This window comes from Rhinatrema bivittatum, chromosome 11 (assembly GCF_901001135.1).
Source record: "Rhinatrema bivittatum chromosome 11, aRhiBiv1.1, whole genome shotgun sequence".
Taxonomy (NCBI): domain Eukaryota; kingdom Metazoa; phylum Chordata; class Amphibia; order Gymnophiona; family Rhinatrematidae; genus Rhinatrema; species Rhinatrema bivittatum.
The window spans coordinates 58,109,139-58,123,556 of record NC_042625.1 but is presented as its reverse complement, the minus strand read 5'-3'; the positions used below and the strand labels follow the sequence as shown (position 1 = coordinate 58,123,556).

General features: G+C 41.5%; 1 protein-coding gene across 1 annotated transcript in view; it reads left to right on the top strand.

Moving 5' to 3' along the window:
- Positions 1 to 14,418, top strand: part of SUDS3 (SDS3 homolog, SIN3A corepressor complex component) — a 195,851-nt gene that overhangs the window by 40,691 nt on the left and 140,742 nt on the right. The window contains 2 exon segments of the mRNA XM_029619816.1: positions 1,948 to 2,019; positions 13,106 to 13,125. Of these exon segments, the coding sequence (XP_029475676.1) occupies positions 1,948 to 2,019; positions 13,106 to 13,125 (92 nt within the window).

Sequence of the window (14,418 nt, the reverse complement as noted above, 5' to 3'; positions counted from 1 at the left end):
TCCCATCCCGATCGGGAGAGGCTTTTGTATATTCCATTGGTCCTGAGTCCATTTGGCTATACACTAGAAAATGGAGAAATTACTTATCTGATAATTTCATTTCTCTTCCTCGGCTACCCAAGGACTGTGCCACTGGCTCTTCCATGGAGTGGGCCTCGAATCTAAGGGATTATGGGTACGTGTTCATCCAGTCCCTGGATTAGGGTACCTATATTCTTACTGGAGTTCAGTGTTCTATGGTTGGTTGAGTACAGTTACAGTAATCCATTTTTAATCAAGTCCTTTCAGTAGTATGTCCACAGTGGCTTTTGAAGAGAATACTGGAAGGCTGAGGTCACGGCAGGGGTCTATGTACTGTGACAGATTTATAGCCTTACTCCATCTCCATCTGCTGGCAGGGGAGCATAACTCACTGGTTCTGAGTCCATTTGTCTACACTAAGGAAAAAAAAATCAGGTAAGTAATTTTTCCATTGGCGGTGGGAGAGACTGCAGCCCCTGGATTGCTATTTGATATCTTAGAAGCCAAGCAGATCTGGGCCTGACCAGGTCTTGAATGGGAGACCTGGAAGGCAAATGAAATGCTGCAGGTGGCTCATTAGGGGCACTCTTTCCTGTCAGATATGAACTAATATCCCAGGAGACTGTTAGAAGGCACTGGCTTGCACTGCTGGGAGTGCCGTCTTCTGGTTTAAATATTAATTATTTATTAATTATTGAAAAATGTTTATATACCGCTTTTACAATTCAAAGAATTAATCAAAACGGTTTACAACCAAACATACACAATAAATAAACTAGACAAAATAAAACAAAATAAAACAAATAAAAAGCTAACATAGCGCAGTATACATTCATGTCCAGCAATTTTCAAATAAATTAACAACAGGAAATATTATGTCATGTGAATATGTGTAAATTGAGAGGAAGCAGTTGGAATAAATGGAAGTTGTTTTATGAATTAGTGGTTAAAGTATATGCTTTCTGAAATAGATAAGTTTTCAATAGTTTTTTGAACTGTTGTATTGATGAAGTAAGACGGAGGTAATCTGGAAGTGAATTCCATAAAACAGGACCTGCTACTGAGAATGCTCTTTTTCTGTGTCATAAAGTAGACACAACTTTTAATCCAAAGTTGTGTCTACTTTATGGAGAATAAAGATCTCTGAGCACTTTTAAGAAAAATACAGATGCTAATCTTGATGTCATGCTTATAAGTCAACACAATTTCTATAGTCTGGCTCCTGATGAAATTTTTGTTTTACAAATAACCTAATTGGCCAGAAGAAGAACTTCCCTCTTTGTCACCATGCAGGTGTAGGGTGTTTTTTTTTTTTTTTTTTTACTGTTTTCTTTAGATCAGACTTTTAATTTACCCGGCTTCATAATTAGCAGGGCCAAGAGATTCAATTACTTAACCTTCAAAATGAATGTTGTCTGGGACAATAGGAAATTCAGCTGCTAACCATTCATATAATACAGATTTGTGAATTTATTGTTAAATTTCCTTGCCCTCTTTTCTCATCCTTACAGATACTACAAAAATAAGTCTATATCAGTTTGGCCCAGTTCTGCTGAAAATGCATTTGAATTTAAGGCATTCAATGCTGATCATATCCTTAAAACTATTCTTTCTTTTTAAACAACAAAGAACCAAAATAAAGGAGTACGATATATCATAACCGAGTAAAAGGAAACTGGACATGACTTATAACACTCACCACATTATATTTTTTATGAAGCTATGTTACAGTAAATTAATGGCACCTGTTTAAGAGTTTAGAATTCCAGATACTGGACCTAACACACAGTTTTTGTGCCATAATGTAAACCGTTGTGATGGCTCCGCTTAACGACTGTATAGAAAAGATTTTAAATAAATAAATAAATAAAAATAAAAGGACTTTGTTTTTAATGGGAATTATTTCGTATATCTTTGTTTAATTAGGTACACTACAAGAATATCAAAAAAGAATGAAAAAATTGGATCAGCAGTATAAAGAGAGGCTCCGAAATGCAGGTAGGTCCAATGCGTTTTCATGAGTAACGAAACCAAGACCATAAAGAAATTGTGGAAACGTGCATGAAAGGTTGTAAGGCTTTGACTTGGGCCCCCCCCCCCCCCCCCCTTTTTTTTTTTTTTTTTTTTAAAATATCTCCAAATGTTTGCTTTGGGCTTAGAGTTACCTCATCTGTTTTTGCACAACTGAGATTATCAGTCTCCCTAAGTGTCTGTCCAGTTTCTGGAAGACAGGCAGCCTGCAGTCCTCTCTAATATACACAGAATAATATTTCTAAAAAAGAACATTGCAATAAAAAGTTAAGCGGATCCTGAGTAGAAACTGAAGAGAATACAGTTGTGGCAGAAAATGGTAGAAAGCGCAATAGATAAGTGAGAAAGTAAGAATTTGCAGCTGCATTGCAGCTGTACTCCCCAATGGCCCAGGACAAAATTATGACATGCAACACTTTTTTTTTTTTTTGCTTAAGTTGGCATCTAACTAGCCAAGTACTTCTAGCTGCAGTTTGTCAATGGGCTCAAATACTGTTCAGGAGTTGCATTGATAGCAGTCTGTGACATTGACGGTAAGCAAACCTGCTTTTATCCGAAAGAGAGTAAATAACCGATTCATGTTTACCAATTCAAGTCCTTTCATGATTTTGCAGACCTCTATCATATCCCTTCTCAGCCGTCTCTTCTCCAAGCTGAACAGCCCTAACCTCTTTAGCTTTCCTCATAGGGAAGTTGTTCCATTTTCTTTATCATCTTCTCTGTACTTTGCCAATGAAACTATATCTTTTTTGAGATGTGGTGACCAGAATTGCACTCAGTAGTCATGTGCGATCTAACCATTGAGCAATATAGGCATTATGACATTCTCATTTTTTTTTTATGCCATTCCCTTCCAACTAATTCCTAACATTCTATTTGCTTTTTTCACCACCACAGCACAATGAGCTAACAATTTCATTGTAATATCAACTATGATGCCCAGAGACTTTTCCTGGATGGTAACTCTTAAAATGGAACCTAACACCATATAGCTATTATTTTGTCCTATATGCTTCACCTTGCACTTGTCCATATTATATTTCATCTGCTATATGTGTGCCAGATCTTCCAGTCTCGCAAGGTCCTCCTGCAGTTTATCACAATCTACTTGTGATTTAACTATTCTGAATAATTTTGTGTCATCTGCAAGTTTGATGACTTCACTCATCGTACCTCTTTCCAGATCATTTATAAATATATTAAAAATAAATAGTCCCATTATAGATCCCTGATGCACTCCACTGTTTACCTTTTTCCACTGTGAAAACAGACCATTTAAACCTATTCTCTGTTTCCTGTCTTTTAACCAATTTGCAGTCCACAAAAGGACATCTCCTTCTATCCCATTACTTTTTTGTTTTCTTAGAAGCCTCTCTTGAGGGACTTTGCCAAACGCCTTCTGAAAATCCAAATACACCACATCTGTTGGTTCCCCTTTGTCCAAAGGTTTATTTGTGCACTTTTTTTCTGTGCGGTCGGCTGCCCTCCACAGGATCATCGGTGTGCGCAAGTCCATCCAGCTGTGCGTCCGAATTCTGCACGTGGCCTGAGCACGCACTCATGCATATTAGTTTGTGTGTCAGGCTTTGGAGCAGTGATAGTGTGCTTGGCTTTTTGGTGTCAAACTTGGGACACTTAAATTTTGCGCGCATAAAATTTATGCGCACAAATTTTGTTTCAGCGGGGCTTAGGCTGAATGCACATCTTCAATCGCTTGTTAAGCATACTGATGGATTAATGGTGCCAGTGGCTAAGAAATCTAAGTGCCTTTCTCTTTGAACTGCCTGTCATATTAGGGCATCTCAGCCTGAAGTGCCCTTTAACTTATGCCAGCGCTTGTGCACAGTGGCTGTGTGGGGATATGTTTTGTATTGTGTCATAGAACAAGCAGAAACAAATATTGCAAAAACAAAACTTAGTTTACTAAATGTGAATATATGGATAATAAATCAGCAAAGTAATATCAACATTAAATACAGTATCACAGTAAGCTGTACACAAATCAATACAGGTAAATAGGAGAGACAGAAATAAAGATAGAACATTAATCAAAGAATAATAAAGAACATATGAACGAACACCTCCCTTATATGCCCCCCTCATTTAAGCCAGTTTCGTAGGAAATCCAAAGGACTTTTACAGGCCCAGAGACTCTGAAAAAGAACCAGCTATTCGCCCTCTGTTCTTCTCAGCTCACCTAACTAGAATAAGCAAATGCTGTGTTTTATATATCTCTCTGCAAGTTAGATATTTCAAAGGCATTTCATTACCAGTTCTTTGATCTCCCATTTGGTAAAAGACATCAGTTGTTTAGCTTATTATCTGTTCATTGGTGTGGGTACTAGTCTTTAGCATTTGATCTTCCCAGGTGATGATAAATACCAAATGTCTTAGTCTTTCATGGCCCCAGAGATACCAGATATTCCTTGGGGCCATCCCAGCTCTTTATCAGGTCATTGTTACCAGAATGTCTCAGGAATGTAGGGAACAAATGGTGATAATTTTATGCCTTTTGTACAATCCCTGCACTCAAATCACATGCAATATATCGATTCATGCTCATCAATCATTGGAGTCTATTCTGATGCATAGCTGTCTATTCGCGGTACAAAGTCTTCCGGAGATCTAGCTAACTTGCCTAAAATTATCTTTCCATAGTGCTGCTTAGAAGCTCAGAGAGAATTAGCTTCATCTGATTTTACTAAGCCTGGGTCTTCCCAGCCTAATGATGGCCTGGTAAAGGATATCATACATCACAATGGGAATCATGAAAACCATAACCTTGTGAATTTACCCCACTAATTTCAACCTACACTATACAGTTATTTTTAAATTTTTTACACACACATTGTGTATTTTATAGAATGTTATTTATTAATTTATTGCACTTCTTCCATTTGTAAACATTGCATATATTTATTCCAAAAATATTATCATTGGTTTATTACATTTCATACCCTAATAACAATCACAAAATTTATTACAAACACATTATCTTCATAGTGCATACCAATCACATCTGGAGTGGATATGTCAATATGATCATCACATTACAATTAAACACACTTTTTTTTTAAAACAAATGGACATGTACTAACCCATTACCCCAATCATACTACCCAAATTCATACTTCATACACATTCATAAAAACCTGATTCTATAAAATCTAAAGATCATATATCTTCTTCAAATGCCTAAGGGTTCTGCCCCTTTTTTCAATGATATTCACTTCCCTTTCTTTAGCGATGTTCACCCTTCTTTAGCAATGTTCACCCCAACATGGTGCCTTGTTTCACCCACTCAGGCCTTCATCTGGGGAGCTTTGTAACCACCTCCTGAATATCACGATATTAACCCCACTCATAAGCGAACTCCTAGAACATATATATGAAAAATCAATTAACATCCCCACCACTTGACAACCGTCCATAAATTAAATACCACATAATATATCCCACCTTTAAGACCAACTTACTTGATTAAACAGTCCCAGCACCATGTCCACACCACTCACTTACTAACTTTCCCAATATCCACTAAAAAAAAGATAGAAAATACTATTGACACAATCTCAAAACTGTATAATCTGTATTACATCCCTATACTCCCATAATTAAGCTCAAACTTTAATGGACGGGCTACACAGCTCACATAAAGCAACTCCAGTGCACTTGGTAAAGGATATGTCAGGAGGGATGCCTGACCTTGGAACTCCCTTGACTGGCTCTTCAGCAGGGGATGGCAGCTTAATGGGCGCCGCGCAAGTGCCTCCTGGTCTTGGCATGGATCCTTCTGCCTTTTCTTGGATAGAGTTTTTTCAAAGATTGCAATCTTTCCTTCAGGGGCAGTCCTGAGTACTGCCCAGCCCTGTCAGTTCAGATCCTCAGGTGGTGGCCTTCCCCTCTTCTAGTATGGTGTTTAAGCGCTGAAGTTCACCTTGAGCTACAGGTGTACCTGACAGGCATCCAGATGGCACTGATGATGAGGCAGATCCTGATGCCCTGGAGGATGGGGAAATCCCTCTGGGGCTGGAATTATATAGAACTATGTTGCGGTTCTTTCGTAGAGATGAATTACTAGCCTTGATTTTGCAGTCTTTGAAGATGCTTGGAGTCCTTGGGGTAGATTCCATGTCTGAGCCAAAGAGAAATCCCATTTTGGTTTGTTTGTGTAAAGCCTCTTGTTTTTTCCTGGTTATGGAGACCATTTAAGAATTGATTGATCTTGAATGGGATGCCCCGGAAGCAAATTTTAAAGGGGGTCGGACCTTGGAGGGCCTGTACCCTTGGATCCAGTGGTGAGAGAGCGTCTGTGTTGTGTCTAAATGGACGACTATCCCCATGGTGGGAGGAGTGGCCTTGAAGGATGTGCATGATGGAAGGATTGAGGCCATCCTTAAGTAAGCATTTGAAGCAGTGGCAATGACTTTGCAGCTAGCTTCCTGTTGTTCCCTGGTGGTCCACACTTGTTTGTTTCTCTCTCAGGAGGTTGATGTCTCTGGTGTGAATTCCAGGGCATTTATGGAACCCACTGCTGCCTTTTTAGTAGAGGTGGGCTGCGATTTAGTCCGCAGCTCAGCCAGAGGAGTGGCTTCGGTGATAGCAGCCAGGCGTCAGGAATGACTGAGAAATTGGGCGGCCCATGCAACCTCCAAGACTAATCTTACAAAATTTCCTTTTAAAGACTTGCTCTTGTTTGGGAGTGAGTTGGAGAAGCTAGCCAGTAAGTGGGGGGAATCTCTGGTTCCTCAGTTGCCTTGGTTCCTCAGATGCCTTTCAGAGGACTCTGCCTTTTGGCAGGTCTCAGTCGTTTTGTTCCAGACATCCCAAGTGAGGAGCGGGCTCGGGTACTGGAACCTCCCAATCATCCCAATGAAGGTTTGCCAACCCACCCCCGGGAACAGGAGAGAGGGACGCTTCTCTCTCTTTTATCAGAAATGGGTTGAGATTGCATTGGATCAGTGGGTTCTGAAGGTAATACGAGAAGGATATGCGCTGGAGTTTCGCAGTGTTCCTCGGGACGTGTTTATGGTGTCTCTCTGCCACTCCCCACAGAAGAAGCAGGCAGTTGAGAGTACACTATCAAGACTCCTCTGTCTGAGGGCTGTGGTTCCAGTACCTACGTCTCAAAAAAGAGGGTCGACATTCCACTTATTTTGTTGTGCCCAAGAAGGAGTACTCCTTTTGTCTCATCCTGGATCTCAAAAGAATCAATCGTCATTTTCAGGTGACTCATTTTTGCATGGAAATAATATGCTCAGTGATAATGGCCATTCAGTCTGGGGAATTTCTGACCTCCTTGGATCTGTTCAAGGTGTACCTCCATATTCTATCTGATTGGAGCACCAACGCTTTCTGCATTTTGCGGTGCTGGGGTGCCATTATCAGTTTTGGGTGATGCCTTTTGGTCTAGCCACCGTTCCCAGAACCTTTTCCAAGATTATGGTGGTAGTGGCGGCAGAGCTGAGAGGATGAGATCCTTGTACACCCAAATTTAGACGATTGGTTGATTGGGCCAAGTCTGTGAAAGAGAGCCATCTGGTGATCTGCAAAGTGATTTCCTTGTTGCAGGAGCTCAGTTGGGTGGTGAACCTAGCGAAAAGTAGTCTTCAACCATCTCAGTCATTGGAGTAAATGGGTGTGCAATTCGATGTGAAGCAGGGCAAGGTTTTTCTTCCAGAAGCTTGTATTCAAAAGTTGATGGCGCAGGTGTGTCTCTTGGTGAACACTTTAAGCTCAACAGTGTGGTCCTATCTGTAGGTACTCTGGTTGATGGCAGCAACCCTGGAAGTATTATTGTGGGCGAGGGCGCTTGTGCATCCACTTCAGCGTTCCCTGCTGTCTCGATGGAACCCGCAGTCTCTGGACTATTTGATTCAGCTCCACCTGCAATGGAAGTCTTCTCTCACTTCCATTGGTGGTTGCAAGTGGATCATTTGAGAGAGGGAGTCTCCCTGACATCGCTGGACTGATTGGTACTAACGACGGATGTGAGCCTCCAAGGTTGGGGAGCTCACTGTCAGGAACTAACTGCGCAAGGGTGCTGGTATACAGAGGAGTCTCTCTGGAACATCAATCAGCTGAAAGCCCGGGCGGTTCGGTTGGCATATTTGCAGTTCAGTTGCAGGCTGCAGGGTTGAGCAGTCCGAATAATGTCGGACAATGCAACAACGGAGGCTTACATCAGTTGGCAGGGAGGAACAAAGAACCAGCAAGTGTCACAAGAGAGAGACCAACTTATGGAATGGGCGGAATTGCATCTTCAGGAGATCTCAGCCTCACACATTGCAGGAATAGGCAGTGTAAGAGAAGACTTTCTCAGCAGGGAGAGTCTGGACCCAGGTGAATGAGTATTGTCAGATGAGACGTTCCAGCTGTTAGTGGATCACTGAGGCCTTCCATTTCTAGACCTGCTGGTGACTTCTCTCAATGCGAAGGTTCCTCGATTTTTCAATTGCTGGAGAGATCTGAAATCTTTAGGGATTGATGTTCTTGTGCAGACCTGGCTAGAAGGCAAGCTGCTGTATACCTTTCCCCCGTGGCCCTTATTGGGAAGAATGGTTCGAAGGATTGAAGGCCACAGCGGGACAGTGCTTCTGGTGGCACCGGATTGGCCCAGGAGGCCATCGTATGAAGATTTGCGAAGACACCTGGTAGAAACCTCCCTTCGTCTTCTGCCTTGCAGGAACCTGGTGCAGTAGGGGCCTGCCTTCACGAAAATCCGACTCTGCTTTGTTTTACGGTATGGCCTTTGAGAGGTCTCGCTTGTTGAAGCATGAATATTCTACTGTGGTGATTGCCACCTTTCTACGAGCAGGAAAGCTCTCCACTTCCTTAGCCCATGTGCTGGTTTGCCGAGTGTTTGAGGCTTGGTGTGAAGATCGAGGAATGCTTCCTTGTTCAGTTAGGATCCTGCTCATTTTGGAATTTTTGCAAGATGGGTTGAATAAAGGGTTGGCCCTTAATTCATTGAAGGTACAGGTTAATTCATTGAAGGTATAGGCTCTTGCCTGTTTCAGGGGTCAGGTGAATGCTTATCGTCTCATTCTGATGTGGCCCATTTCTTGAGGGGAGTGAAACATCTTTGTCCTCCCTTACGGTTACTGGTTCCTTTATGGAATCTTAACCTCGTGTTGGATTTTTTGGTGGGTCTTACATTTCTGCTGCTGCGTAGTCTTTTCTTGTGGTTACTGACCTTGAAAACGGTGTTTCTGTTGGCAATTTGTTTTGCAGGAAGAATTTCAGAGTTGCAGGGCTTGTCTTGCTGGGAACTGTTCCTTTGGGTGATTCCAGAGGCGATACAGTTGCATATTGTTCCTTCTTTCTTGCCTAAAGTGGTCTCAGATTTTCATTTGAATCAGACCATTTCTTTACCGTCCTTGGATAAAGAAAGAGATGCAAAGGAATACCGCCTGTTGCGTCCCTTGGATGTCAAGAGACATGTCGTGAGATGTCTGGAGGTTTCTAAACCTTTCCGAAAGTCGGATCGCCTGTTTGTCCTTCATGGTGGGGGAAAACAGGGTGAACCAGCTTCGTTTGCTACAATAGCTCGCTGGATTAAGGAGGTGGTCATGGTCGTGTATGTGGTGACTGAAAAGCCATTTCCCACTCAGGTACAGGCTCATTCCACTAGGGCTCAGGCAGTGTCATATATGGAGATTAGATTGTTGTCTCCCGTCGACATTTGCCGAGCTGCGATGTGGTCCTCCTTACACACCTTTTCCAGGATGTGCAGGCACGGCAGGATGCAGCCTTTGCACGTGTGGCTTTGACTGGACCACTGGCAGCTTCCCACCTTGTTTGGGAGTAGATTGGGTACAACCCCACTGGTTTTGGATTCACCTGTCTGAATGCTAAGAAATAAGAAATTACTACTTACTTGTTAATTTTCTTTTCTTTAGGACAGACAGATGAATCCAGCTTCCTGCCCTTGGCTGCCAAGTCCTCTTGCAGGACTAAGAATTTCCAGGGATTTCTGCTAAGTGTTAATCCAGTCCCTAGACTGGTGTTAATACATTCTGTGTCTGAGCTCAGTTTCTTATTGTTTGAGTACAGTATTGGTTGTCTATTTTTAATCAAGTTTTTGCTAGTCTGTCCACAGTTGCTTTTGAAGGGAATACTGGCAGGTTGATGTCACTGCAGGGCTATATATACCGTGATGTCAGTTTGCTTTGTCTCCATCTGCTGGTAGAGGTGCAAAACCCACTAGTTCTGGATTCATCTGTCTGTTCTAAAGAAAGAAAATTATCAGGTAAGTAGTAATTTCTCATTGTGCATTTAGTCTTTTGTAGGATGCTTATCCTGTTGGACTCTGTGCCATTCTGGACATAAAGCACCCCCATCACCACTACCAAGTTGCTCTTCCCTATCATTGTGATATAATTTGTACCATGGTATGGCACTATCCCATTGTTTATCCTCCTTCCACGATGTCTATCTCATTCACTGCTATACACTCTAACTCTCCCAACTTATTTCTTAGGCTTCTGGCATTTGGCAAAGTGTGGTTTTTGTTTGTATTAACAACCTGCTTTTCAGTTGACAGGCATAATTTGGAATCTTTTAGCTCAGTGATTCTTTACTTATAGGCACATGGACTGCTTTTTCTTTTATTGAAACCTCGTTGTTGGGATGCCCTAATTCTCCTGCTTCATTACTATCCTTCGAAGATGCCTCTCTCTGAGCCATGCGCTGCTGAGTGACTGTTGGCTTTCCCCTTTGTCCTAGTTTAAAAACTGTAATCTCTCCTTTTTAAAGGTTAGCGTCAGCAGCCTTGTTCCACCCTGGTTAAGGTGGAGCCTATCCCTTTGGAAAAGACTCCCCCCCCCCCCCCCCCCCCCTTCCCCAAAAGGTTTCCCAGTTCTTTACAAAACTGAATCCCTCTTCCTTGCACCATCATCTCATCCATGCATTGAGACTCCGGAGCGCTGCCTGCCTCTGGTGACCTGCGCATGGAACAGGGAGCATTTCAAAGAATGCTACCCTGGAGGTTCTGGATTTAAGCTTTCTACCTAAGAGCCTAAATTTGGCTTCCAGAACCTCCCTCCCACATTTTCCTGTGCCGTTGGTGTTCACATGTACCACGACAGTCAGTTCTTCCCTAGCACTGTCTAAACTCTTATCTAGGTAATGTATGAAGTCCGTCACTTTCGCTCCAGGCAGGCATGTTAGTAGGCGATCCTCATGCCCACCAGCCACCCTGCTATCAACATTCCTAATAATCGAACCATCCACTATGACAGTCGATCTAACCCACCCTGCCTGGGCAGTAGCCCTGGGAGAAATATCCTCAATGCAAAAGGACACTGCATTACCTGGAGAGCAGGACCACTTCCTGCTGCACCAGGTTGGTGCTTTTTGACTAGGAGACCTTCCTCCTCTAGGCAGCACCAAGACTACCAGACTGGCATTGGACTTGGCTACTACGTCTCTGAAGATCACATCTATAAACCTCTCTGTCTGCCCCAGCAACTCCAGGTCTGCCACTCTAGCCTCCATAGATCGGACTTGTTCTCTGAGAGCCAGGAGCTCTTTGCACTGGGTGCACACATACAACCTCTCTCCGGTGGGTAAAAAATCATCCATGTAACATTCTATGCAGAAGACTGGAAGACCGCCTGATTGCTGCCTTCATCTTAATTTTGTTGAGTTATTAGTTAAATTTAGGTTGCTAAGGGAGTAGCACATTTGTTATATTCACTATTAACCTGGTAGTAACCTGCAGCAGGATAATTAAACTCTTCATAAGACCAGGGGCAATCCTATGTTTTAGATAAAAGGTGATTAATTTTTAATGTGAAAGTGTCTCTTGCCTATGAATGAAAGAATGAGCTATTGGTTCTTCCAGTTTAGGATGAACCCCCTTCATTTGCAATTATCCTGGGATTTTTTTCCTTATTTTATATCTCCTCCTCCCATTATCTAAGCATTATTTCTTTAAGGAAACCTCCTTAAGAAATATTTCTTTACAGAGAGGGTAATGGATGCATGGAAACAGCCTTCCAGTGGAGGTAGTGGCGACAAAGACATTATCCAAATTCAAGACAGTATAGGATGAGCACAGGGCATCTCTGAGGTAGTGGCAGGGATTGTAAAGCTTAATAATTGGTGTGAATAAGCAGACTAGATATGGTCTTTTTCTGTCAACGTGTTTGTTTTAATATACCTAGCCATTGCATCCCCTTCCTTACCTTGGGCTGTGAATACTGTCTCCGCTGCAACCCCATACTCAGCCCCAGAATACCATAGGAATGGAACTATGGACCTTCCACATGGCAGTGAATAATAGCTCTGGCCCTGAGCCACTGGGCTGGCCTAACTTGACCAGTTCTATTGAATGCAAGGGGTGAATTAATATTTTTCTGGCAGGGCACAGAATGGCTGCATTTATCAGCAAACATTTCTGTAGGTAGCATCCAGTTGGCAATGCCCTCTTTCTCCTTGGTGGATGTCAGGATTGCTTGTTTTGGTACTAGGAAAGATTTCCTTTGTTTCAAATCTTTTGCTAGTACAGGTGTCTAAACACATTTATAACACCAATGTGCAGATCTACAGATAATGTATAGTTGCATTGCCTATGATGTTATAGGTGTATATACAAAAGATTTATCTGAATGATGCGTTAGAAAATCATGGACTGTGCTCCATGTTCCCTGTAACCTGTGTGGATGTGTGTGCGCACACAGAGATTGTTAAACAACCTCCACACGAGAAAAGGAAACGAGAATGGAGTTTCAAAGAACACTGCACACACATTTGTACATTTCATTGTGCATGAACATTTTTTTTTTACACACACAACCCACAAAAAGTTAGAGGAACTCTGGCTGTGCTATTGGAGTTGTAGCACTTTGTATTGACAGAATGCTACTAACATTATGACACTGGCATGCATAATTGAGGGGGAGCCAAAGATTTGTTTTACAATTCTTTGAAAAGAGAAAATGTCAAATACTTTGCAGCATTTTATGTTAATTCTAGTTTTGACACGGTTATTTGCTGTCAAGTGAAATGATGTTAATGATACTAATTATATGTTTTCTTTTCTTCTTAGAGCTTTTTCTGCAGTTGGAAGTAAGTGCTGCTTATGCATTTTTTTTTATTCAGAAAGAGGTTTATTTTTAATCCTATGAGCTTGTTTTCTCAAACAAGATTAATTCTTGGCTTGCTTTGAAATCTCATCTGTTTTTATTTCTGTACATAGTTGGCTTGCATGGCTCCTCACACGTTCATAGTCTGAGTGCACAGATTATTTCATTGTCCCCTATGGAGGCAATTGTATAGGATGTGATGTAGTATATTACTTTAGCCAGCATTGAGGATGGTTATTTACTTTATAATTTACATTTCTAAGCCATTTAACTAATACAGTTCCTGGCAGTTCTGTTTGCCTGTTTGAGATGTGCTATGATTTTAACAAGGTGGGACATATAAAACATATTGGCATATATAGGTAGTAACAGAACAAGGCTGTCCCCAAAGTTGACAGATGTGAGAGGTATCTGTAACAACGAGGTCTTGCTGATGCTTATTTTTGAGAAATGGAACAAAAGTGATTGTATTAATATGAATTTTTAGTTTTAACATGATTATGTTTAGGGCTTCTATTTTTAGGTGTTTATAAATTTTCCAACTAATGCTGGGTACCTTTCCCTGATTCAATCAAACATAGACATTTTATTTTAAAAAAATGTAACCCGACCAGCCTGTCGGGCTACCATTAAGGCCTGGGTGAATCTTTAGTTTCCTGTTCGTACCCGGATCAGTCCAGACAGTGGGTTATGTCCCCCTTCTAGCAGATGGAGTCAGAGACGGCCTGGGACTATCTATCTATCTATCTATCTATCTATCTATCTATCTATCTATCTATCTATTTATTTAAAAACTCTTCTATACCGTCGTTGAGTTAGATAACCATCACAACGGTTTACAAAAAGGCACGTGAACGAAAAATATGAGTGGTATAGATTACAAATTAACCATGTGCCATCATAGAACGGTAACAATTTAGTGTCAAAAACTATGTGTGTCAGTTAAACTTATTTGTTCGGAACATATTATGCGGTTTTAATTTAACATTAAAATGCATTTTGTAGGTTAAAAGTAATAACTTCTAGTTTGGTGCGTCCTTATCATTCAACCGTTTTTCTCCTTATCTTTATCTTTGTAAAAGGCTTGTTTAAATAGCCAGGTTTTCAGATTAGTTTTGAATATTTCTCTGCAACCTTATTTCGAGTGGCATGGTGTTCCATAGCACGGGGCCAGCCAGCGACAGTGCTCTTTCCCTTACTTGCATGAGGCGTGCTGATTTGACAGAGGGGACAGTTAGTAAAGCCTTATTAGCAGATCTCAGGTTTCTTTGCGGTA